We start from the raw sequence: 16,455 nt of genomic DNA, 5'->3' as shown, positions 1-16,455 counted from the left end.
ATGGTAACTTAGTACGAGAAGATCACGCTGTTGAGATATATCTGCCTGTTTTATGCGTGTTGACCAGCAGGGGGATAGTGTTCAAGTGAAGCCTCGTGAGATACCCTTTTGCAAGCCAATTGCTGGAAAGTTTCATCTCGCAATCGCTACGATTAGATTAAACCGTTCGAAGGAGCGCTGATTAATGAATAATGTAATGCAAGAAGGTATTCTGCAGATGATTAAAACGAACGCTGAGTGAGTGACTCATTGCTGTGAGCATGCACTGTAAGACCACATTGACGTGAGTTGTTATATTGCATCTATTCTTATGTGCTTGATGGAAAAGTGTGAACTGAGACATATTAAAGAGCATCTTGCAGGTTTTTATTTTTTCTACATTTATGCTTAAACTTGCTTGAAAATTACAATTAAAAAAGTGAATGCAGGATTTGAAATGTTTTACGAGACATAAGGGCAGGAATTCAGAGGGAAAGGAGCAATTTTGAGCTCTGCTCTTAAAAACGGCTTTTTTTTAAAGTCATACGTCAAACGCGTCATATTACATCACACAGGGGACACATCTCCGCTCTCTGACCGCGGGTATAGTAGAGTTGCGTTGAGTAGAGCGGTTGTGTTTTAAGGAGCTGGTATTTTTCGGTAGTTTTACATTGTATTTCACCATTTGTAATCATGGTGCAGTATTGTGTTTGTGCAGGTTGCACAAATACCAGCCTGTCAGGACATCGAGTCCACAGTAAAAAGGACCGGAGCTAGCTGCGTTGTGCATCCACCTCCCTGCAGCACATACTCTCCACAGCTTTATCAGGAAACCGTATTACTTCTCTCTCCCGCCCCCCCTTCGCTGCTCTCTCTCTCTCCCCTCCGGTACACGGCACCGTAAGACATAGTGTGGAGTTGCATTAGGTAACGCTGTGGTGGCTGTACTGCTTCAGCCGTCTCCTTTGTGTTTGTTTGTTTCCCCCTGTCTGTGTTGTTTGTGTGTGCGTGGTGGCTGTCACTCCTGGCTCCCGGCTCAACCTCCACTCACCTGCTGCAATCAGCTGTGCACCCTCCCCGACTACACACCTGCTTTCCATCAAGCCATTTACAACGACATATCAACGGAGGCTCCACAACCTTTCTCCGCCAGATCTCCAAGTATCAGCCGTATCTCGTGTCTCTCCTCCGGTACACAGCACCGTAGTGTGGAGTTGCATTAGGTAACGCGAGAGACGGCTGATACTTGCGCATTAGTTTCTGTTATGGATCAGTATCAACAGTCCTGCCAGTAACGTTACTATATTATCAATGCTACTTTAGTTATAGCCTGATATATGATAGCTAACTTTACAATGTTGTGATGTGACATTAGCTAACATTCTGTAGCTAACGCCGGTCACTCACCAAGATAGCTGCCCAGTTCTCCACTGGTTCTCCTCACACCACAGCTCAATTTCTCTCCGATGGCCGTTATTTCTTCTAATCCTTGGCTGCTCCTGGTGTCTTGGACGCCTAGCAGGCTCATAATTATAAGGTTGTGGTCCGTCATATGCATTCGAATATTCATGTTCAACTTCTTCTGTGTCGAAACTAGCATTGGGATCCATGTTTATTAATACGTTACACCGGCCGCTCTCCCCCTTGTGTCCCCCGTGTTACGTCACACGCGGGAGGTCACGTGCCGAGGCTTTTTTATGCGGAAGTGAACATTTCTTACAAAAACGACGCCAGATGTCACTGTAGTGTATATTTCTGTATATTTTTGGGAAAATCTAGTGTATTCATCATTTTCCTACACATTTATTCACAGGTGTCTTTGACCTGGAAGTTGCTCTTTAAAGAACCACATAGAGGGATCGTATGATCATGTAAAGCAAGAGCACGGTTAGCACGACCACCAGTTATATGCATGAAAATATGAAGGAGAACCTGTGCATACTTTCTTCTTTATATTTATTCATTTTTAAATATATTATTATCTTATTTTATTCATTTCATTAATTTGATCTATTTTATCGATTATATCCATATTATCTATTTTATTTGTAACATAAGAGAGAGGAGGGGACGCTTTAGAGAGCCCTTTACAGAGGGAATCTGAGAGACGATGCGCCTCTATCAGAGAATACGGTAGTTGTTAACGAGGTGCAGCAAGACTAAACATGTCTGTAGGCTACTTGTATTTATCCGGAATGGCCCCAACCACGAAGGGGTGCACTCCTTACGCAAAGAAAATATATTTCCCCATATACTAACTGTCAATATATTGCATTATTTTGTTTTCTGATTTACTGGTTAATTGAAAAGATTTAATAAAGGAAATCTTGCTGTTGGCTACACCAACTGATACTGATTACTAATCAACATGAAAAACATATTTATTCATGTCTTCAAAATATATTGAAGATATATAGAATAATATATTGTGTTAATATATTACAATATATTGATATATGGAATAATATATTGTGTTAATATATTACAATATATTGATATATGGAAGAATATATTGTGTTAATATATTACAATATATTGATATATGGAATAATATATTGTGTTAATATATTGCAATATATGGGATAATACATCAGTAATTGCCGCTTTCCATATATTGAGTAATATATGCAAATATATATAATATATTGGTTGTGTATATATGTGAACATATATTTACTATATATTCAGATTTATATGGGGACATGTATGTACTCTATATTCAGATTTATATGGGGACATGTATGTAGTATATATTCACAATTATATGGGGACATGTACTATATATATATTCACAATTATATGGGGACATGTATGTACTATATATTCACAATTATATGGTGACATGTACTATATATATTCACAAATATATGGGGACATGCATGTACTATATATTCACAATTATATGGGGACATGTACTATATATATTCACAAATATATGGGGACATGCATGTACTATATATTCACAATTATATGGGGACATGTACTATATATATTCACAAATATATGGGGACATGCATGTACTATATATTCACAATTATATGGGGAAATGTATGCACTATATATTCAGATTTATAAAAGACCATGTACGTACCATATATTCTGAACATGAGTGCAATATATTTTCACAATGAGGAGAAATGCATGTTCTGATAAAAAAAAATCTTTCATTTAATTTCAAACCTTTATTTATGCAGGTGAATCCCATTGAGATCATTGATCTCTTTTTCAAGGGTGACCTGCTGCAAGTAGGTTCCACATGAATACATATAAACATAACAGAAACAAAAGGGACATCATACAGCATATTTACAGCGACTAAAGTTTACATAGCTAGTAACATTTACAGGTTCCAACAGTTTCCGATTGGATAGCATCTATCCTTGCTTTAAAAACATTTAGTGGAACCAAATTGCTCAGCTTCCATTCCTTTTGCAGATTGTTCCAAGTTAGCGGAGCTGCGCATCTAAAAGCTTTCTTCCCTAAGACAGTCCTAGCAGTTGGCACATTTAATAAAACCACAGCATGCGATCTCAGGCAGTAGCCACTTACAATTCGCCGTGAGATCAGGGAGCAGATGTAGGATGGAAGTTTCCCTAACATGGCTTTATATATAAAAATGTACCAGTGACTGAGCCTCCGTACAGTTAGCGAAGGCAAACCTGCCCTTGCATACAGGGTACAGTGATGGGTTAATACTTTACAGTTTGTCACAAATCTCAGTGCACTGTGATAGGCGGCATCTAACTTGATCAGTTAATGGGCAGGTGCATTCATATAGATCAGATCACCATAGTCCAGCACAGGTAAAAAGGTCACAGTGACTAGCCTTTTTCTGGCCTCAAGTGAGAAAAAGGACTTGTTTCTGAAAAAGAAACCTAGCCTAACCCTCAGTTTTTTAAGCAGGTTATTGACATGAAGTTTAAAAGTGAGACAATCATCAAGCCAGATACAAAGGTATTTGTAACAGGTAACCACTTCAAGTTTTATTCCTTGCGTAGTTACAATATCTAAAACAGGCTCTGGTGTCTTTTTAGCTTTTGAAAAGAGCATTACCTTGGTTTTATCAACATTTAAAAGAAGCTTAAGCGCTGAGAGCTAAGTCTGAATAATGAGAAGCTTAATTTGTTTTTTTCTATCAATGTGTAACAGTTATCAAAATACTCATTAAAAGGACAAGGAAAGAATAAAAGAAAAGGCCTATAAACAACACATTATGTAATGACTCAAGAACATTTTCATGTAATTATTATTTAATAAAACCCACATTTTGTAATGATCTGCTGCATTGTGTAACAGCCTGAACGCAATATAAAATACATTTCCCTGCATTTTGTAATAAATTATTACATTTTGTAATGGTTATTACAAAATGTGTGAGTTGCCCTTTTAAAAAACTGTAATATTCATTATGTAACCATAACCAAACTGTAAATATATCCCAAAATTGATGTTGATATACATGTTGGCTAATGAATATGGTAACACTTGATCTAGTTTTGGCCAATGAAAGATATTCAACTGAAATATTTTTTAATTATGAGAAAGGATGATTCATGGTTGAATAAATAAATAAACAGTTGTAATGTTATTGTTTGCAACTCATGTTGTAATAACCACAGCAATAATAATATATTTCTAAATGTGGCGACATGTATTACATATTTGCATTGAACTTGCTTACTACATAATGGGCAAATTATTGCAAAAGGAGGTGTTATTACATAATGAAGGGAAAATGTATTACATTTTGTATAGGTATAGTTAATAAATGATGCATTGTTATTTCATACAGGGCCAAAAAGAGCAGTCTGTTATCCTATTTAACAATCTTGTTTTTTGTTTCACCTGGTGACAACTTTAAACATGAGCTGATCACTCATTAAAACAAGGTCCGGAACAGGGCCAAAAAAACACTCTGGTACCCTATTTAATCGTCCATCTTGTTTTTTTCGTGCCTTAACTCACAAATTCTTGTGTTAATGGATTTTCTTAAATCTGATGTCTTGTTTCCTGGATGGTGGTTTACTACAGCATCTGTGGAACAGAACAATTACAAATAATTAGAAGTTCACAAAAGACAGCAGGAATTATAACAATATCCATAATATCTATATTAAAGCATTGGCTGGCTTGGTGAATAATGTGGGAATGCAAATAGTGGAAGAATAGGCTTTGTACATTTTCGTCTGAGTGTGGCGCTACTGGTTGGTATATTTTATGGAATTTGGACCAAGCATCTGCATCTGTAACAGTTCTGTTTAAAACTTTTTTAAATGTAATTGCATTCATCTTTAAAGGTGGGGTAGGTAAGTTTGAGAAACCTGCTCGAGATAAACTTGTTGTTATATTCCATGGAATGCTCTTAACATCCCGATAGCAATGAATATCTTAAAGGTAGGGTATGTAAATTTGAGAAACCAGCTCGAGTGCGCTAGAATTTGAAAATACACAACCGGAGAAAATCTGCCACTTCCTTACAGAGCCCCTCCTCCAACACACACGAACGCGCACAAGACCAATGAGGGCCCGAGATAAGTTTGTGCACAGATGGAAGGCTGACAGGCAGGTAGGCCATCCAGTTATTTTAGCCGGGCCGGCTAAAATAATTAGTCGTGCTTTTTACAGTATTACGGCTTCCACAGATGACATTTTGTTATGGATTTTTTGTCAAAGCACTTAAGATATTCATTGCTATCGGGATGTTAAGAGCATTCCATGGAATATAACAAAAAGTTTATCTCGAGCCGGTTTCTCAAACTTACCTATACCCCACCTTTAAGTGCTTAGACAAATATCCATAACAAAATGTCATCTGTGGAAGCCGTAGTACTGTAAAAAGCATGACCAATCATTTTAGCCGGCCCGGCTAAAATAACTGGATGGCCTACCTGCCTGTCAGCCTTCCATCTGTGCACAAACTTATCTCCTGCCCTCATTGGTCATGTGCGCGTTTGTGTGTGTTGGAGGAGGGGCTCTGTAAGGAAGTGGCAGATTTTTTCCGGGTGTATATTTTCAAATTCTAGTGCACTCGAGCTGGTTTCTCAAATTACCTACCCCACCTTTAAAAGGCTACTTTTATTGAATGAGAGTTCTACCTAGCACAATGAGCCTGGGGTGGTGGGAAGGGAGAACTGGGCCTCGGCATTGGCAGGAGTTGTAGTCGCCTATGAGTATTAGAATTTAGATGAACAAAGTCATAGAAAAACCCTGAAATATGTACTGACAAAAAGCTACAACCCTCGATTTTGTAAGTAGTAGTAGTAAATACATACGTATATACAATATACAACAATACACATAGTGCAATTAGCAGTACCAGTAATAAAATAACTAATAGTAGTAGAACCTTTATTTAGCCGGGAAAATCAATTAAGAACAAATTGTTATTTACAATGATGACCTGACAGGAGGCAAAAGGCATCCTTAGGGGATGGGGTTTGGGAGGAAAAAAATAAAAAGACAGACTCCGGGCACTACAGAACCCAGGCACAATGACACAGAGCAGAGATGACAGGCATAGCAGTTAAACATATAAAAATCTCTAAAATAATATTGCTGTGGTTCAATCTGTCATTACAATAATATAGAACATTCATCCATTAATTCCTTCATGGCAAGGATAACTAAGCTGAATAGTGAATAAAGTGATATGTGAAAAGTAAAATTACAGTGAAATGAAATGACAGTGCGTTCCTCCCCACTGCGATCTGGCTCCCCTATCCTTGTGTCTTTTGGGTCTGATTCCTCACTACTGATGTCTGCCTCTGCATGGGCCCTCTCTCCTTATTTCTTCTGCCTCATTCACCACTGCTATCTGGCTCCTCTGTCCTCTTGACTTGTGGTTCTGCAGGCTTAGTTCGACCTATGAATTTCAACAATGCTCCTGTAAAATATATAGATATAGTATTATGGGTCAACATTAAAATAACATACACTGGAGAGCAAAATGTGAAATGCCATTGACTGTAGGCTACATATTATCCACACAATTGTCAGCACAGCAGGGGCAATAACAACTACAATGTGAACTAACTTGAATGCATTAGTCCACAACACATAGCCTAACTAATGTTAGCCTACATAGTTACTAACATCATTCAGAACACATAGACTAACTGTGGTTACATTACTTAACTAGCTCATCATCTTCACCAGTCAGAAAATGTCCTTTAGCCGCAGGGCTAGGTCCCGCTGTTAAACTCCATTGACTTGTGCTAAAATGTTAGCGATCTAAAGGTCCGCTGTTTTGGGTCGACTTCAGTTGACTGTAACATCGAAAAACTTCTAAATTCAATGTTCACAAAGCTGCGGACCGGTTATACACTTATACACGAGGGAACTAACATATCTAATTTAACTAACGTTAGCTAATGTAGCTGTTGTAGTGCCGAGAGACGGGACATACGGATTAAGCAACTAGACTACTTGTAGTGTACATGCAGAATTATTTCAATTTAAAATAGTTTGAAATGCTCACACACGTTTCTTTTTAATTTTCCGTTTCGAAGCACCTGATGAATGCTTTCTCTTTGACACTCACTTGACAGAATCAACAGACAGAGGCGGCAACGCAGATTTGAATCTGTTCTTCTTTCTTTCGTGTTTATTGGCGGTTGGCAAACCAACTTGTAGGTGCATTACGGCCATTTGAATCTGCCAATCAGATCAATCTATTGCTGGAGAGGGGGGGGGGCCTCCCCGAAATCTGTGAGATTGATTGGTGATTATCACGTAATGTGTCCAATGAGAACGTTAACACGTTTTAGAGAGTTATGTTTAGCGAAGAAGGAGGTCAGCCACAGTCAGCGGAAGTGGCGCATTCGATTACTGTTTGGGCTGTCTGCCGTGGATGGGCTGTATTCCACTCCAAATAGCCGTCGGACGTAATATATGCATATATATTTATGTATATATATGCGTGCATATATGCATATATATGAGTGCATATATGCATATATATGAGTGCATATATGCATATATATATATATATTTATATATATATATATATGCATATATATATATATTTATATATATGTGTATATATATATGCATATTTATATATATATATATATATATATGTGAATATATATATATATGCATATTTATATATATGCGTGCATATATGCATATATATATGCGTGCATATATGTGTGTGTCTGTATATATTTATAAACTGTATATTATTTTCCATCATTCAATGGACAATTTGTACTTTTTTAATATATACCATCCACCATATGTTCATATATAAAGTGGGTAACTATACAAAAGAATATCTGTTCAATTTTATGTAAACTTGTGTAACTCATGAAAGATAAATGAGTGTTTCAATAAAACTATTACATATAAAAATGTATAGTGCAGTTTTTCTTTTCATTTCAATATATTTTTTTTAATGTATCAATATATAGCCATACATGGTCCATGCATATATTGCAATATATTTAAAAATATAAGGTCTACTTTCCCATATATGGAAATGTATGATCCATTATATTGTATTATATTTACCAATATATTACAATATATTTGTGTTTCATAAGGGAGATACGATCTGATGAGACACTGAGGCGATCGTGCCTAATGTTACTGAGAAAAAGGATAAACGTCACTTATCTGCCGTTTGCATTTTTCCGGGAGGGATTGAATGCGGCGTAGAGGGCCTGCTCCAAGCCCCCAGGAAGTGCGCCGGAGTCTGATGAGAATATTCATGCTGGCCAAACGGCGTTACTACACTTCCGTTTGGTTGCTGGTCCCGGAAACACTTTTTCCCATTGACTTACATGGAGAAACAATGGTCTGTAAATCGTTGGATAATTTTTTTTAAACTAAATAAACCACCCACTATGAACGTTTGTATAGCCCTTATTAAAAACATTTGTTCTTCAAGTTGTAAAAATATGCTAATAACGTTATTCTGAGAGTTATTTCCCTCGGCATTATGAACGCGCATCTAACCCACGGGACCGCGCCGCCCGGCACGTTCATGTGACATGTTCAGTACTACATGAGTTTGTCTTTACCCATGGATGCACAATAACAACGGACCATATCGCCTTACTGCCATCCCAGGGAGCTGTAATAATGGATATATTGCACATGTTTGCTGGAATTCAACATTTGTAAAATATTATACTACATGGGCTGTATGATTGTACCGTAAATGTTGTATTAAATAAAGTTAATATTACCGACGTAGATTAACGTTCCTGTAGCTTCTTATTGCACTTGCAATATACCATTAAAAGAGTTGAACGTAGCTGTTTGCTATTAGGCCGACTAGATATTAAGTCGTCATATTTATACAAATATCAATAAAGATATGTGTCAAAGCTCTAATCAAATTAACAGTTGTATTAATTATAATTGTATATGTATATTGCCTGTGTTGTATATGTATACACACAAATGAACAACCTTGTGTTTTTTCTAAAGTTTTACAAGTTGTATTGTAGTGTTTATTTTAGTGTTGTTTTATTCTTATCCACATTTTGATTTCAGAGCACAGGACAGGAGAATGCTGGGCACAACATCACGCTCAACAGTGAAGCTGGCAATGCTGAACAAAACCAGTTATAATATTTATTCCGCTGAAAAAGTGAAAGCTTTACGAAAATGTAATTAAAAATACATAAGCATTTCAGGTATAAATTAGCATTTAGCATAGCATCAGGCTTCAACATATACATTTTTATATATTACCAAGTGGTTTCATGTACAACCCACACAAGTATCATGCTAAATGAAGCTCTGTTGCTTGGATATCACTAGATCCTGATGTCAGTGTAATATAAAAGTACATAACGATTGATGTGTAACTTAGCATAATTTAGTAGCTGGCCGCTAGCTGCTAACTGCCGCCTCGTTAATATAAATCCAGTACCATGCTGTCATGAACGCGCGGTGCTGTTACGTGTACGCAAATTCACGTGCTTGATGTGAACGAGCCTTTTGGGCGGCGTGGTTCAAGTTGCGCATGCTCTATGAGTGCACATACGGGTACTTCTCAGGCATGCCGGGTAATCTGTGACGTTTCGCTCTCTCAAAAGTTGGGCCATTTTGTCATCATGCGCCATTGAGCAACTCTCATAGGAATGAATGAGGCCCCGCCTCCCACGCTGTATACAGTTCTTATTATACATCCATGGCCTGCTCACGTCGGCTTGTGCATAATGCAACTTCCGTGTTCGTGGATCAGCTGATCCGAGAGCCTCGACTCCGTTCTGATGCCGGATCGGTTCGTTTCACTATGCCGAGACGGCCGGACTGTACCCGTGTTTCTGCCGATGGAGGTCTTCTCCTCTTGCTCTTGAGAGGTTGCTGAGTCTTAGAGATGAGTATCTTTTCCCCATTATTTTCCGGCGCTGGCTGCGCATGGACGTTATTGAGCATCAGAGCAGGCGCGCCGGATTCATTTTAGAAGGGGGGGGGGCAAAAAAAGTGCGTGTGTTTGGCCCAATCCCAAACCACGCCTTACACCCTACCCCTACACTCTCCCCCTCCTCCGTGGAGTGACACATGAGGCTCCCTCCTGTCAGATGGAGGGAGTAAATACAGCGGCAAGCTTTGGGACAAACTCCCCTCTCTCCGGCAGAAACAGGAAATGTAGGCCTAACAACGGTTTCAAATCAGCATCTCTTTGACAAAAAATGTAAATTAATAACTCAAATAAAACTCCAAACATCTTTTTATTACATTACATTACATTGCATTTAGCTTTTATCCAAAGCAATTTACAATAAGTGCATTCCACCAGGAAGATACAACCTTGAAGAAAACAGAATCATATAAGTACATCAGGTTCAATCAATCAATGTTTATTTATATAGGCCAATATCATAAATGTTACATTTGTCTCAGTGACTTCACAGTTTGTACAGAATATCAGTATGACAATACGACACCCTCTGTCTGACCCTCACATCGTACTAGGCTTGGGCGGTATCATTTTTTTCATACCGTCATACCTTGCTGACATCATACCGTGGTATACGGTATATGACGGTATGACTTGGGTCGACTTGAGTGAGGTGGTATTCGGCGCCAAATAGATGTTTCGAACGGTTAATTATATGTTCGGTGTAAAATGCAGCCCGAGCCGGTAGACGCTCGCAAAGTGCCGCGACGTGCGCGCAAGTGCAAAACAAGGGCTGCATACATGACACATTGTGCAAATGGCACATTTTGAGATCGGATACAGGACGCGTTTGTAGATGTCCGACGTTGTTTCCATATTGAGCTAAGTTAACAATATATCATCATACATAAACATTTTCCGGGAGTAAATACTTGACTTATTGAATAAAGTTTGCTATATTCACTTACTAGTTTGGCAATATTATTCCGTGCATGTGTTAAAAACCTTATTTCCATTTGATTCATTGGATTACTCGCGTGAATGTTTAGCACGTAAATGCTTTCGTTTTTAAAACCGTCCGACCTCGACTACAAAACCATCAACCAGTTGCATAGGATTAAAAAATGTCAACACTCACTCACCCCGTCTTAAACATTCCCAAAGAAGTGCCTCTGTCTCTCGTTGTGCTGGATGAAGTCACTGGCGACAAGTAAACCCAAAATAGTCCCAAACAGGCGCAGAAGCATTTTTCTTTTTTACTAGTTGTCCGAGTTCGGGGCCGGCAAATGCTGCCGCCATCTTGCTCAGCTCAGCTCTGTGCTGAGCTCTGAGAGCGGGAAAGACGGACTGCCCTCCCTTGCCCTCTGCTGGCGCGTGCTGTGCATTACAACCAATGTCGTCCCTGTCAAAACTCCGTGTCAGTGTAATAGAATGAAACGCATCTGTGATTTGGCGCACTGTCTGTGACGTCACGGTATTGAAAATCATACCGACGGGATTTCGAAATACCCTGGTATACCGTAATACCGTCATACCGCCCAAGCCTACATCGTACAAGGAAAAACTTCCGGAGAAAACCCCACAGTTTAAAGGGAAAAATGGGAGAAACCTCAGGGAGAGCAACAGAGGAGGGATCCCTCTCCCAGGACGGACAGACGTGCAATAGATGCCATGTGTAAATTGAAAAGGTAATACATTTGCAACATAGGTAGTCCAAATGTTTGGAAATGCATGTGTGTATAATATGGGTTTCACAACTACCAATATTTACTAGTCGACACGTTTTTCAAAATAGCAGTCGACTAGTCGACTACTCGTTACGTCATAATAAAGACACACAAAGAGAGGTTTACAACTGTATTTTCTATTGGAACTCATACAGTAACATTAAACACTGCATTTTAATTTGTGTTACATGGCTGAGTAAATAACAAACAGTAACTGGACTCACCAAAATCGACAGCAAAAAACTCTTGTTTACATAAATGCCACGTAAATCCAGTGCGCAACAGCGCATTGCGCAACACTTTATTCGCTGTCCTCCACGATAACGTCCACCTTTCCATATTTTTGGTTTGAACACCAACGCATCGACATGTGAGGGAAGGAGGCTTGACCGCTTTCGGGTGACAGTGTTGCCTGCCAGGGAAAAAACCCTCTCACTCGGGGTGCTTGTGGCTGGAATAGCCAGGTAGCTCCTCGAAAGCGGGGGAAGCGGTGCACGTTTTCTGCCCAAAACTCCAGTGGATTATCCATTGTGGGGATATGCGGTGTCCGCTGGCAGTAATCCCGTAGCTCATCATCCGCATCACTGTTGACCCGTGTTTTCTTGCTGTTCGTTTGCCTCTGTTCAGTGCTGATGCCGGTCCGTTGCTCACTGGTGCTAGCATTACTGTTAGTGCTAGCTGTCGGCAGCGGGTGTTTCATCTTCAGATGGTTGCGCATAGCAGATGCATTTGTATTGTACTTCAGTACAGCTGTACACAACTGACACTTCACTGTGGAGTTGGTTACATCTTCGTTGAAGTACTGCCATACACAAGAATGTCGGACGTGTTTTGTAGCATTTTGCAGCACCTCGTTTACCTCCATTTCTTTCACGACTAGTTGACTAGGGCCTACAGCGCCGACTAGTGGTAAAGGTAGTCGACTAGTCGACTAGTCGATTAGTTGATGAAACCCCTAGTGTATAATAGGAAGATGAATCCACGAGGATATCCATCCAGGACTTATGATCCAGGACCACAGCCACGACTCAAGATCCAGGACTCGCAATCCATGACACAGGACCGCAGGATCATCTATGACTCCGGATCCCGGCGTATATAGACACCAAAAAGAAAGAAATTTGGGGAAGCTGGGTTAATCGGAACATGAGAGTACAAAGGTTTAGACAGAGAGAAGGAAGAAGTAAGATGTCCCCCGACAAACTAAGCCTATATCAGCAAAACTAGGGGCTGAATCTAATCAGCCCTAACTATAAGCTTTATCAAAAAGGAAGGTCTTAAGCGCACTCTTAAAAACGGATAGGGTGTCTGCCGTCCGAACACAAACTGGAAGCTGATTCAGCAAAAGTGGAGCTTGATAAGAAAAGGCTCTGGCTCCCATTGTACTTTTAGAGACTCTAGGAACAACCAATAACCCTGCATTCTTGGAACACAATGCCCTAATACACAAGTTATTGAGCCGTTTCCGCTCTACATCCTGAACTCCTCCCTTCGATGCAATGCACTTCCGTTTTGGCGGACTGGGTTTGTTTTGCTAGCTAGCTCCGTTGTGCCGACAAAGCACTGATATCGCAGAGACAAAGAGGATATAACAATTACAACATGAAGAAAAGTGGTTCGGGAACTACGTGTGCGGTAGTTGGTTGCAATCACTCGAGAAAGCACCTGAACGAGTGGTTAGATAGAGTGCTACGACCACAAACCAGCACCCAGCACCCAGCCATGTTGTTCATTAAATACAGATAAACACAACAAATACTGCATGCATTGTATTTTTTAATATTATATATGAATATTTTCATAGTGATGTAATGACTGCTTTTAGTGATGTAATGACTGCTTTTATATTTTAATTTGTAATACCTGTTAGGATTAAACATGTGATCTTTCTTGTTGAAGCCATTTCTTTAGTTTCCTCTAAACAATTAATTAATTCAGTGTTATTTATGTACAGTATGAGCTTAATATGAATGATGAACTGTGTTAAAAGAAATTGTAGCACTCTAAGGAACATATGAAATGCAATAATGAAATTAAATTACATCAAACTTTATTTTCACTCAAACAGTACAGGCACATATGATATATTGCACAGCATAAAGAGATCATGTAAATTGTGCATTATGTAAACAACAGACAACTGTTGGCTCCTGTGGGCATGACCAAAATAAGGCAGTTTATTTTGGTTTTAAAATGCTGAGATATTTACTGCAGAACTGTAACCTTCCCTCAACAAAATCGTCAACAATTTTCGGGAGCATGTGGGCAAAGTAGAATGTGCGCAGCCTTATGATATGCCCCTGGACAAAGTCTTGGTCGTAGGGTACTTCGATTTCTAGGTGCTCAGTTTTGTTCCAGATCACCAACTTGGAGTGCTGAAGCCCTGTGCAGTGCATCCCAATTTGTACCTGCATATAGTAGCCTTTTGGACCATTGCAGGCAATATGGTAATCTATCCTATTTCCGTTTGCCACAGTTGTGATTTCACAGTTCTTTGTTGCCAAAAATTCTGCAAGTGACTTGTTTCCCAACACAGGTGATTTGATCTCCAACAGAATGTCTTTGTTTATCACTCCATCGGGAGATGCTGCAAGCCACGGATCCTTGTCGCACACCACTAAGCCTTTGGTTTCAATGCTGTTGCCCCGAGTTTCCAAATAGTCCCTTGCAAGTTCCTCCCCCTCCGCTCCTTGACGGGTTGCAGCATTGCCACGGAAGGATGGGTGTAAGTGTTCTGACAAAAACTTGTCGGGCGCCGTGGTTGAGCGAATGGGCACCTTTCTAGCTGTGCTCGCTGTGATGCGCACTCTCCGCGCATCATGCCAGACCTGTTCTTTGCTCTGTGCTTTTGTAACCTTCTCGATCTCCTCAAGCCGGGCTGTGGACATGTTAATGTACTTATCATAGAAGGTTCTGCATTTTACACAAGCCAGTGGTATGTGGTGCTCATCATGGGTTAGGAGATGGAGGTGTGGACATGGTGTTGGCTCGGTGATGGAAGAGGTATCAGCATTAAAGCAGAACTGCAGGAGGCTATTCCCAGGGCAATTGAAAAGTTCTGCCATTGGTGAGGCAAGTGTGTTCTTCCTCCACTCTTCATGAGTCCTAAAGAGTGTCACCTCCTGTGCCGGTTCTGGAGTGGTAGAGGATGGCTGTGAAGTTGGTGGCGGCTGGTAGAGATCCTTCCTGTTGTGTCGTTTGAAGCGCACATACTTCATCTTCCTCTGACCAGCATTTCTTTTAGACCCAGCATTCCACTGGTTCTGTCTGTCTGTGCAGGCAAGCCCGGTTTTCCCCTGTCTCACAGCATTTTCTACCTAGAGAGATAGAGTAAAAACAGTGCATAGATATTATAATGGGTTCACTGCAAACATGTCATATGATATAATACATCATGGCATACACACACTTTGCACTCTAGCCAAGTAGCCTATGATGTAGTTCGTATACCAACAACAAAAGACATAGGCCTAGGCTACAATGGTCAAATAATCTAGTTACCTTCCACAGGATCGCAGCTGAGTGGGAACAAGATCTCCCTGGTCCAGCAACACACGTACATCCCGCAGTTTTGACTTCTCCAGCTTCAGTTACCAGCACCCAAGCATTATGCCACGCATTGTTCAAACACTGGCTAGGCTCTACCTTTGCTTTTAGATAAACAAAACGATCATGTTTGTATGACATGACACAACCAACTTTGTTGCTGTGCAAATATTGATATGCCTCGGAGGCCTTCAGACTGTCCATTGCTTTTCCATCTATTGCCATGGATTGAACGAAGTAGGAGCAAATTTTGCTGTACGTTATGCTGGGCCACGTCGTCATGTTATCCTCCCAGTTTTGCACTGAATTCGGGTGGGGGAGAGTAACGCCATCTCCAGTCAAAGAAGTAGAATCGTGTTCCCAAGCTAGCATCACTGTTAGCATCGAAATCGCTGTGTTTACACCAGTGCCCGTCTGACTGTTTACACCGGTTTACACCGACAGACGCTGTGCAAAAGACTTCCGGCGGAAATGAAGTGCATTTGTGTAGGGTTATGGCGCTACCCGTGGTTTGTCGCGTAAACTTGTCTATAGGACAGTAGGGTATAATGAGTTCTTTAAGGTAAGATGGCGCCTGCCCATTAAGGGCTTTGTAGGCGAGAAGAAGAATTTTAAATTCTATCCTGTGTTCTATAGGGAGCCAGTGTAATGGCCCGTCTACACTACAGGCATCAAAAAATCTTGAAGCTGGGCGTGTCTGAAGCTTGGCGATTTTTTGTGAGCAACGCGACCAACAACCAATCACATGAATCTCCCACCCCAGACATACAAAGCAATAGCAATGTTAAAATGAAGTAAACTTGATATAAACTCTCCAAACAGGTGAAAAACCTACCAGTTTCACCC

At 40.1% G+C, this 16,455-nt stretch overlaps 1 protein-coding gene and 1 long non-coding RNA gene across 4 annotated transcripts; both read right to left on the bottom strand.

Moving 5' to 3' along the window:
• Positions 1-4,754: 4,754 nt before the first annotated feature.
• LOC307012921 lies at positions 4,755-7,636 on the bottom strand. Of its 2 annotated transcripts, XR_013800771.1 has the most exons (4): positions 7,461-7,636; positions 6,648-6,862; positions 6,075-6,143; positions 4,755-5,013 (listed from the first exon to the last, which is right to left on the bottom strand). It is a non-coding gene; the product is annotated as an uncharacterized lncRNA (long non-coding RNA). The 2 variants fall into 2 exon arrangements; XR_013800772.1 differs by lacking the exon at positions 6,075-6,143.
• A 6,272-nt stretch (positions 7,637-13,908) lies between these two features.
• On the bottom strand, positions 13,909-16,160 carry LOC307045972 (uncharacterized protein). Of its 2 annotated transcripts, none has more exons than XM_079692055.1 (2): positions 15,565-16,160; positions 13,909-15,376 (listed from the first exon to the last, which is right to left on the bottom strand). In XM_079692055.1, exons 1-2 carry the CDS (start codon positions 15,623-15,625, stop codon positions 14,241-14,243), a joined length of 1,197 nt encoding a protein of 398 aa, XP_079548181.1. In that variant the 5' UTR covers positions 15,626-16,160; the 3' UTR covers positions 13,909-14,240. The 2 variants fall into 2 exon arrangements, with proteins under 2 accessions (XP_079548181.1, XP_079548180.1); XM_079692054.1 differs by having other exon boundaries at positions 13,910-15,380; positions 15,565-16,159.
• Positions 16,161-16,455: the final 295 nt, after the last annotated feature.

The sequence above is a fragment of the Notothenia rossii genome (genome assembly GCF_949606895.1).
Source record: "Notothenia rossii genome assembly, chromosome: 7".
In the NCBI taxonomy this organism is placed as follows: Eukaryota; Metazoa; Chordata; class Actinopteri; order Perciformes; family Nototheniidae; genus Notothenia; species Notothenia rossii.
This window is presented reverse-complemented; position numbering and strand designations above follow the sequence as displayed.

Bases quoted from the DNA above. Each gene is read 5' to 3' on its own strand.
- LOC307045972 (XM_079692054.1), bottom strand. From the start codon at position 15,993: ATGCTAACAGTGATGCTAGCTTGGGAACACGATTCTACTTCTTTGACT. The intron at 15,381-15,564 runs GTAACTAGATTA...CTATCTCTCTAG, and splicing joins CAGCTGCGATCCTGTGGAAG to GTAGAAAATGCTGTGAGACA.